This window comes from Lucilia cuprina, chromosome 3 (genome assembly GCF_022045245.1).
Source record: "Lucilia cuprina isolate Lc7/37 chromosome 3, ASM2204524v1, whole genome shotgun sequence".
Lineage (NCBI taxonomy): Eukaryota > Metazoa > Arthropoda > Insecta > Diptera > Calliphoridae > Lucilia > Lucilia cuprina.
The window spans coordinates 5,009,474-5,019,967 of NC_060951.1; the positions used below are offsets into that span (position 1 = coordinate 5,009,474).

Here is a 10,494-nt window from a genome sequence, read left to right on the forward strand (position 1 = left end):
TGTTAAAGTTAAAAGCGGTATCTAGAAAAGCTTTAAATAAACTTTAAATAAAGCTTAAAAACAAAAACTGGAAAATGCTTTACAAGTTCTTCTAAAAGCGCTTTTAGTAAAAGTTAAAAGTGTTATATAGAAAAGCTTTTTAAATAGTCTAAATGGCTGTTTATATATAAGACTAAATAAACTTTAATTAAAGCTTAAAAACAAAAACTGGAAAAAGCTTTACAAGGCCTTCTTAAAGTGCTTTTTGTTAAAGTTAAAAGCGGTATCTAGAAAAGCTTTAAATAAACTTTAAATAAAGCTTAAAAACAAAAACTTGAAAATGCTTTACAAGTTCTTCTAAAGTACTTTTTGTAAAAGTTAAAAGTGTTATCTAGAAAAGCTTTTTAAATAGTCTAAATGACTGTTTATATATGAGCCTAAATAAACTTTAATTAAAGCTTAAAAACAAAAACTGGAAAAAGCTTTTCATGCACTTTTTAAAGTACTTTTTGTTAAAGTTAAAAGTGGTATCTCGAAAACCTTTTTAAATAGTTTAAATGACTGTTTATATATGAGCCTAAATAAACTTTAATTAAAGCTTAAAAACAAAAACTGGAAAAAGCTTTACAAGTTAAAGTACTTTTTGTGAAAGTTAAAAGTGATATCTAGAAAAGCTTTTTTTAAATAGTTTAAAGCTTTAATGGTAAAGCATGTTTAGTTTTAAATATTACTTTGAAAGTGTTGTTTGAAAAGCCTTTTAAGTCTCTTCTGGTAGTCTTAGAAATGTTGATCATTTTAAAACATTTCAATCAGCATTTAAAGCTCCTTAAGTTGAATTAGGAAAACAGGTTTTAAAGCACTTAATATTATTTAATATAAAACAAATTTTAAGCTTTTTATAATAAGCTTAAAATAAGCCATTTTTAACAGTTTTTAAAGCTTTGTGTGGCTAACGTTTAAGCAGCTTTTAAAACTTATTCTACACATATTCGCTGCAAACATTTTTAATATATTTATATAATTTTTATTGAAAATTTTGTTGTTTTTTTGCCATAATTTTCTAATCTCTGGTTACAAATTTGTTGTTTTTCATTTCTTTTATTTCTATTTTAATAGAATTATATTTTAAATATTATTTACAACTAACTAAACATAGTTTTGTATAATTATAAATGTTATGGAAATTACAAAATAAAAATTAAATTTATGCTTAAAATTATTTTTAATGAAATCTAAGGAGAGAGTTATTTTTTTCGCAATAATTTTCAGTTCTTTAAAAACAAAATTTAAATAAAAGAATAAAAAAATAAAATAAAAATATAAACAAAATAATAATAAATAAAATAAAAACAAATAATTAAGGAATACTGTTGGATGTTCTAAAACAAATGAAAAATTAAAAAAATGAAAATTATAATAAAGACTAGAAAAGCGTGTGTAGGATGTGTGTGTGTGTTGAATGGAATGTTGTGTTAATTATTAGTAAAGTGTTTATAATAATGTTAATGTGTTTGATGCTTAATGTTTTTCTTAATATTACTTGTTTCTATACTATAAAAGGAAGTTTGTTTTTCTATTTTTAATTTTTTTTTAACTTTTCTTAAATTAACTTATATTGTTTATAATGGAAATTTTTTTTCATTAATGTTTCTTTTCATTATGCATTTCTTTAAACAGGAATTTATAAGTGATTGAGTCTGAGAGTGTAGACTACAGACAAGACTAGATTATAGAATACACTATAAACTAGACTGTAGTTAAGATTGTAGACTAGACTATAGACCAGACTATAGATTAGACTATAGACTAGATTATAGACTAAACTATAGACCAGTCTATGGACTAAGACTAGACTAAAGACTAAACTTTAGACTAAACTATAGACCAGGCTATAGATTAGACTAGACTATAAACTAGGCTATAGACCAGGCTATAGACTAGACTATAAACTAGGCTATAGACTAGACTATAGACTAGGCTATAGACTAGACTATAGACTAGACTATAGACTAGGCTATAGACTAGACTATAGACTAGACAATAAACTAGACTATAGACTAGACAATAGACTAGACTATAGACATAATTATTGATTAGACTATAGACTACACTTTAGAATAGACTATAGACTAGACTATAGATTAGACTATAAACTAGACTATAGATTAGAAAATAAACTAGACTATAGACTAGACTATAGACTAGATTATAGACTAGACTATAGACTAGACTATAGACTAGATTATAGACTAGACTATAGTCTAGACTATAGACTAGACTATAGACTAGACTATAGACTAGACTATAGACTAGACTATAGACTAGACTATAGACTAGACTATAGACTAGACTATAGACTAAACTATAGACTAGACTATAGACTAGACTGTAGACTAGCTTATAAACTAGCTTATAGACTAGACTATAGACTACCTTATAGACTAAAGTGTAGACTACCCTATAGACGAGACTATAGAATAGCTTATATAGACAAGAATATAGACTAGGCTATAAACTAGACTATATACTAGACTATAGACTAAAGACTAGGCTATAGACTAGACGATAGACTAGACCATAGACTATAGACACTTATAAATTCCCCTTTATATGCATCACTTTTCACACATTTAATTTACTTTCATCTCGGCCCAAATCTGTGGATGTTTCTGTCTTATATGATAGTTAAGAGCACTAGTTTGTTTATAAGAACGTGGACAATATTGACAAGAAATACGCTTCTGGCCATTAGCTCCACCCAATAAACTAGTGCTATTCTCGCTCTCTTCATCTTCATCGTCCGTAGCCAAATCAACACATTCGGTAGCCTCCGTTTCGTTGGTAGGCATATTATCATAGGATAATTCCAAAGGATTCACCTCATTATTTAAGTTTTTCGAACGTTGTTTCTCAACCTGTATTCTTATTTCGGGATATTCTTCACACGAGGCACAGGCATAAGGACGTCGTTGTGTTTGCGTTGAGGAGAACTCCTCTTTGCAGAAATCACAACGATATTGACAGTGTAATTTCAAATGATTCGATAGATGATGCTTTTGTCTAAAACGTTTATTGCAATAACCACACGGAAAGGGTCTTTCCTCGCTGTGTGTTGATAAATGTTCATCACGTTCCTGATCACTTTTAAGAATTTTCGCACACACCATACAGGGGAAACATGTATCACTTTCATGATTTAACACATGTGTTATAAATTGATTTTCGGTACCATAGGTCATGGGACAGAGTGGACAAGTGTATTGTACTTCTTTTGTATGCGTATTCATGTGATAACGTATGGCCTGTTTGGATTTAAAGGCTTTACTGCAATACTGACACTTGTACGGTGTTATATTGGAATGTTTGATCATATGATTGCGATATAGTGAATAGTATTGAAAAGTTTTATCGCATAGATTACAATAGGCCTTACCCCTTACATGGGAACGATATTTTTTACTGCTACCCTTAACACCCGTCGTCTCCACATTAGCATCTTCTATAGAGCTAGATCTTAAGAATAATAAATTATCTTCTTCCATCGGTTCCATTTCATCATTGTCATCATCGACAATTTCGACACCGTCTTCATCTTCTTCCATTTCATAGTCAAACATATCGTTTTTCTGTTGCATATCCTTTTCGTTAGTGTTACGACCTTGTTCCTGGTCTTCGTCATCATCTAATAGATCAACAATATATTTACTTTTATCCATTTGCCGTTTGTGTTGATCTTTTGTTGCTGCTGCACTTGTTGCGGTAGATTGTCGTGTTAGTTTTGCTTGTAATTTAGCTTTGACACCATTATTTTGTGGCGGCAGTTCATCGGACTCAGTGTGTACATTAACATCCAAATAGTTGGTACAATCGAAATACTATTTTGTTGGGAAAAAGGTGGAAATAAAAAGAAATTAATTGTTTTTTAAGAAAGTTTCTATTTTTGCTGCTTTAATATAATGTTTTTAAAAAAGAAACATTTAAAAATTAACTTTTTTTCAAGACGAAACTTTATCTTTAACAAAAGGTACTTTTTACCAAGAAAAAAGTACCTAGAATATTGCTTTAAAAGGTTAACTAATGATGTTACTATAATACCAATTATTGTTGGTAACTAAAGCTGCAATAGAGCTTTTGATATTTCAATTAGAAGTTCCATAAAATTGAAAAATGTTTGAAGTCTAAAGGGAGTCATATTGTTGAGGATTCAATACCATATTGTTCTCTAATGATTGTTGCTAAATAAGGTCGACGTTGGATGTTTAAATTAGAAAAACGATTAATATCTATGTTGATCTTTAAGTGATCAATATTAAGAGAGAAGATTGATGCCCTTATTGAGTAAAGATTGGAGTTTGAGCCTCCAATTTGTTCTTAAATTAGAGGCTCAATTAGTGTCTAAACAAACTTACGATTGATGTAAGTAGAGAGTCACAATTTATGACTAAAATGAACCCCAAATGGAGAGCAATCAAAGAACGAAAATGAAGCACGATCGTTGTCGAAATTGAATCGCGATCGGTGTATAAATTGTCCTAAGATTGTTGTCTAAATACAACTTTATTAAAAATATACCTTGAGCGGAGATTGATGAATAAATAGAAAGCCAATAGAAGCTTACCACGATCAGTGGTATGAGTCAAGATTAAAAATTTAATTGAGCTGCAACTTATGACTAAATTGAGCATCTAATTTGTTCATAAATTAAAGAAAATTTTTTTGTATAAACTGAAACACGATTAGAGTCTAAACAAACTTACGATTGATGTAAGTAGAGAGTCACAATTTATGACTAAAATGAGCTGCTAATAGGGCGCAATTAAAGAGCCATTGTTGTCGAAATTGAACCATGATTAGTAACTAAATGAACTTACTTTTGGTGTTTAAATTATTTGCATGATTTGTGCCTAAATTCTGATAAACAAACTAGAACGATCAGTGAAGTATTGAGCCACGTTTGCAACCTAATTACATCCAGTTTGATGTCTAAACTAAAACACAATTAATTCGGATTCTAATAGGGAAATACACAGAATTACGATCAGTGTCTTATGTTGTTGTAACAGTTAGACTGTGGCCGAGATATCCTTTCTGGGGGAAAAAACTTTCGGTTGTTACAGTTGTCATTGGGTTGACATACTTTGGCGGAGTATGACTCTGATCATTCCGCAGCTTAGATCCAATTGTTAATGGCTTATGTAGTCACGATTGGTATCTAGATTGAGCCATGAATGTCCAAATAAAGCCTTAATTTATACTTAAAATTGAAACAAAATTCGATCAAAATATTTGCCGATTGTTTCTTGTGTTCAGATTAAAGTTAAGCTATGATTTTTGTTTATATTTAGCCAAGATCGTGTCTAAATTGTACTAAAAATCTTTACGTATTAATGTATAAATTGAACTGAAATTTGAGTCCATATTGGACCGCAGTTTGTGTTTAAATTAAGTCGCGAGTTAAGTACTTTTCACTTGTTATGTTACATAAAGTAATCTCCATAAAAAGTACTTTTCATAAAGAAAAAGTTCTTTACATAAAAAGTAGTTTTCATAAAGATAAAGTTCTTTACATAAAAAGTATTTTTCATAAAGAAAAAGTTCTTTCCATAAAAAGTGCCTTTCATAAAGAAAAAGTTCTTAACATAAAAAGTACTTTTCATAAAGAATACTTGACTTAAAAAGTTCTTTCCATAAAAAGTACTTTTCATAAAAAGTACTTTTCATAAAAAGTACTTTTCATAAAAAGTACATATCACAAAAAGTACTTTTTACAATAAAAAGTGAATTTTGATAAATTTAAAATTCTTTTATTATTAAAAAAAATACAAAATAATAAAATTTCTTTAAAATTTTGCTGTTTTAAAAAAAACCTCAAAATATTTTTAATAAAATCTGTTATTTTTTAAAATCCTCTTTAACTTTTAAGGGTTAAATTCATAATACCATTTAAGTCATTAAGCCAAAACGTATTAAATTTTATCGTTTTTTTTTACAAAAATTTTTACAATAAAAATTTCAACCCTTAAATTTGATTGCTACATAAATTATAGAAAAAACAGCAACAACAACAACAATAACAAGGAGCAACGTCACAAGCAGTTTAACAAAAAAACAACTAGAATTCATAAAAACTAAAAGAAAAACTGTGTGTTTTTTTGAAAAAAAAAAAAAATCATTAACATACAAACATAACAAACAGGCACAAATGTAGAAAAAGTTTTCGTAAAAAAACACATGTATAAAAAGAAAAATCGATAGACATGCTGGTTTTTTTTTAAGAAAAAAGAAAAATCTAAAATGAACTGAGTCATTAGGTACATTTTTTTTAAAGAAAAATAGTTAAAAAACACATTTAGGACATGGCAAAAGAAATGATATTCTTTTGAACGTAACAGACTAACCTCTTTATTAGAGGTGTTGTTATTTAGAGAATTAGTAGTTTTAGCTGCTACCATAGAGGACACCTGTATAATGGTGGGAAATGGGCAGCTATTTGTGGCTAAATCTTGTTTAATAGTTTGATAAGGAGAGTTTGAGGAGGAGCAAGACTCTTCCAATGTATTAGATTTGCATAAATAATTTCTTACATCTTGTTCATGATTGTTGTAGTTATCTTCCTGGCCTGTGACAAAAACATCATTAACATCTTCTTCATAGTCTTCATCTTCTTGATAATCGGTTGGCATGTGTTTAAATTTAATATGACATACAAATTCTCCTATATCACGGGTAGACTTTTGGCAGAAAGTACAAACAAATGTCCATTTGCGGGCATTATTTGTTACAAATATTTCACCGCATTTTGCGGGAGCCATAGCGCTTGCTGCTGGGGGTGGTGGTTGTAATTGTGTGGCGGCAGCGGCAGGTGGTGGTGGAGTATTTACTTTTTTAGCATAATGTACGGGTGTTTGTACCCGAAAACGTTTATTACCCACTTTATAGGGTAAATTTGTGGTTTCATTGCTGTTATCTGTATGCAATTGTTCGGCTGCTATACTGCTGCTTCTTTTACCCAAAGTATTTGTGGTCGTTTGTTGTTGTAGAAGTTTTTGGGGCTCCTTTAATCTTAAATTTAATTGCTTAGCTTCGTTGGCTACCTTTAAAGCCGCCTGGGTTTTTTCAACAATTTCTTTTGGTCCCCCAGTTGCCACAGCACTAGTTCTTACATTATTGCCTCCTGCTACAACACCACTATTTGCCTGTTGTATTACTATACCACCGCCTTCTTTTATTACTGGTTTCACATCTTCACATTCTTCATCCTTTTCCGTTTTTATAACTATGGCCGACATTGTTTCGTTGCTACTCGTCAAATCTTCTTTCACTATAAAAATTCACTTTTCTTTTCTGTTAACAATTTTCTTATAATTAATAAATTTTCATAATTAATGCAATGAAAATTTTCTTTTGATTTCTGATTGAATTTTTTTCTTCTTCACTTTGCCACTCAATAGATACGAAAAATCGGTTTATTTTTTTCTTTAACAGCTGTCAAACATGGTATAGTAGGGTTTGCGTGTGTGTGAGAGCGAGCGAGCCAGCAGGCGTGAGAGTGTGAGAGACAAAAAGAGTGTGAGAAGAAAAATTCTGTTGTTGACATGAACCACTGTGGGTGTTGCCAGATGTGTGTTTTTTGTTCAGTCTTTATCTTCATGCAAAAAATTGCTTTTTATACGAAAAAAAATTGCCAATTAGATTTAAATGTTTTAATTTTTTATAACCACCATGAAAATATATATTTTTTGAGTCCTAGTGTTCCTCCATTAGGTAGTCTTTAATCGAGGACTTCACAATTGATATAACCAGGGTACACTGGGTATAACAAAGATCCCTTTTTCAAACTAACTGATCTAAAGTATAAACTAGTCTATATTCATGTCTGTAGTATAATATATATTCTTATCTGTACTTTAGTATGTATGTAGACTAGACACTAGTTAGTAGTTTGCAGTCAAGTCTAGAGTTCATTCTTTTCTGTAGTATAGTCTTAAAGACTTGTATATAATCAAGTCTAGTCTGTACTATAGTCTTTATTTAAAATAGAATAAAGTCTTTTCTGTATTTCAGTTGTTGTTGTAACAGATTGGCTCTAACTGGATGTTCTTCCTTAAGGAAAAAACTTCCAATTACTACAGATGCTGCTAAGTTGACAATCTTTGGCCGATTGAGAATCGTGTGGTTCCCGAGCGGAGATCCAATTGTCGGGTCATTCCAGTACATACATCCAGGTGGGAATTCAATTAACCCAAATTTTTTTCTTTTCATTTCTAATAGTTTACTTTTAAACAATACCTTTTTAGTGTAGAGCTGATTCCAATGTTATATCTTCTACAACTTGGAACCGGTTTTTATAGCTTTAAAGTGTAGATTTTGTTATTAAAAACTTTTTCAGCAAGTTCAAAACTTTTAATACTTTTGTATTTAAAAAAGTTATTAATAGTTTATTAAACAGTTTTGCACCAAAAAAAGCCTGTTGTAAACCATTAATAACTTTAACAAACATTTATCGAGTACCGCAACGGATCCAGCTCGATTGAATGGGGGGTACGGTTAACTTTTGTTTTCTTCACCTATTTCCTCATTGGGGGATTTCCCTCATGGATCCACGCCTGATCAATTATAAGAGTAAATATTTATAGATCAACTATTATTATTATTATTCCTCTTCCGAATCAATTGCCCTTCTCTTCGCCTTCGATTTACGTCGTTTTAATTGATTCTTAACATATGGCGACTTCTCACATTCACCACAAACATACGGCGTCTTAATGATACGATCTGATTGAAAATTCTTATGACAAAAATGACAATAATATAGACGATGAGATTTCATATGATTTTTGAGTACATTTTTCTGATAGAAACGTCTATAGCAGTAATTACAACCATGTGGTCTCTCCTCAATGTGTATGCGCCAATGTTGTAAACGTTCCGAATTACTGGTGAATAATTTGGCACAGACCTGACAGGGAAAACATGACTCACTTTCGTGCATAAGGACATGTGTTATAAAAGAACTTTCTCTGAATTCGGTTAAAGGACAGACAGGGCAACGAAATTGATTACTTTTATCGTGAGTTTTATGATGAAGGGCCAAACCTGATCTAGTTTGAAACGATCTATTGCAATAGCGACATATGAAACGTGAGAGCAGACGTTCACCTTTATCATGCATTTTTGTGGTGTGTATTATGAGACGTCTTTCGGTCATAAATTCTCTATTGCAATATAGACATTTATGCAGTGAATTACTGTCATCGTTGCTAGTAGTTTGAGCAGAATTTGAATTGCTAACACTGGCTACATTATCGGCGTATGACTCTTCAATAAATTCTATATCCGAGTCCTTGTCTTCGATAATGAAAATGGCTGAATTATCATTAGTAATGATTTCTGTATTCTCAATATGATCATTCATAACAGCTGCAGTATTTGTTACTAAAGGATCAAGCTAAATAAAAGGAAGAGAACATATTAACAAGTTTTATTTTTCGTTTCCATTTTTCACATTTACCTCCATTACTAGATTTTCGGATAAATCTTTACATTTCTCGCAAATATAAGGAACATTTTGAGTTTGCATTGAGTAAAATAAATTTGAACATACACTACATTGATATCGAGGATGACCTTTTGTATGACGTGTTAAATACTGTGGTTTACGAAAACGTTGAAAACATATCTTACAGGGATATGGTTTATCAACAGCATGTTTTTTCCAATGTTTCATACGTTCCTCATTACTAGCGAATATTTTCGCACATACCTGACAAGGAAAACACGTATCGCTTTCATGTGTCTGTACATGAGCCAGAAAACACCATTTACTTCTCTTTACCGGACACACTGGACATTGTAAAAGTAGTCCTTTATGTTTGGCCAAATTATGTTTTTCTAAAATACCCTTATATTTGAAACTTTTATCACATTTAGTACATTTATATGGAGTTTTTATGCGAACATTTGTTTCGTGATGTTGGGAAATGTGTGCATAAAGTATTTGCATATTTTTGAACATCGCCTGACAATATGAACATTTAAGTTTTAAATTTTTCTCATTAGCATTATTATCATCGACATTATCTGCGGCACTAATGTCTTCAATATTAATTTCATTATCTTCATCATCATTTGAATTTTCCTTATTCGTAGAGATGTTGTTATCTTCGTCGTTTATATAAAACACTTGTACAATTTCGTTTCGTGCTTGCGGTTTTAGGTCTTGTTCGATTGCTGTTATAGCAAAATATTCCTGATTCGGTTTCAGTTGTTGCGCTATTGCTGTTGAATTGTCCTAAAATAACAAAAAACGTTTAACGAAAGTGAATCTACAGTTTAATCTATAGTCTAACCTATAGTCAAGTCTATAGTCTAGTCTATAGTCTAGTCTATAGTCTATTCTATAGTCTTGTCTATAGTCTAGTCTATAGTCTAGTCTATAGTCTTGTCTATAGTCTAGTCTATAGCCTAGTCTATAGTCTAGTCTATAGTCTAGTCTATAGTCTAGTCTATAGTCTA

The 10,494-nt window shown here is 30.6% G+C and overlaps 2 protein-coding genes across 2 annotated transcripts in view; both read right to left on the reverse strand.

Annotated features, from left to right (window-relative positions):
- Positions 1-2,371: 2,371 nt before the first annotated feature.
- LOC111674924 (gastrula zinc finger protein xFG20-1-like) lies at positions 2,372-7,558 on the reverse strand. Its single transcript, XM_023435612.2, has 2 exons — positions 6,564-7,558; positions 2,372-3,854 (listed from the first exon to the last, which is right to left on the reverse strand). The coding sequence occupies exons 1-2, from the start codon at positions 7,266-7,268 to the stop codon at positions 2,610-2,612; spliced, it is 1,950 nt and encodes a 649-aa protein (XP_023291380.2). The 5' UTR covers positions 7,269-7,558; the 3' UTR covers positions 2,372-2,609.
- Positions 7,559-8,288: 730 nt separating this feature from the next.
- The window catches only part of LOC111674953, a 22,916-nt gene continuing 20,710 nt past the window's right edge, over positions 8,289-10,494 (reverse strand). The window contains exons 12-13 of the mRNA XM_046945963.1: positions 9,491-10,270; positions 8,289-9,427 (exon numbers count right to left, since the gene is read on the reverse strand). Of these exons, the coding sequence (XP_046801919.1) occupies positions 8,633-9,427; positions 9,491-10,270 (1,575 nt within the window). The 3' untranslated portion in view covers positions 8,289-8,632. The remainder of the gene's footprint in view (positions 9,428-9,490; positions 10,271-10,494) is intronic.

Coding starts and splice junctions, on each gene's coding strand:
- LOC111674924 (XM_023435612.2), bottom strand. CDS start 7,268: ATGTCGGCCATAGTTATAAAAACGGAAAAGGATGAAGAATGTGAAGAT. Junction 3,855..6,563: donor ACAACAATCATGAACAAGAT/GTAAGAAATTAT, acceptor CCAACAAAATAG/TATTTCGATTGTACCAACTA.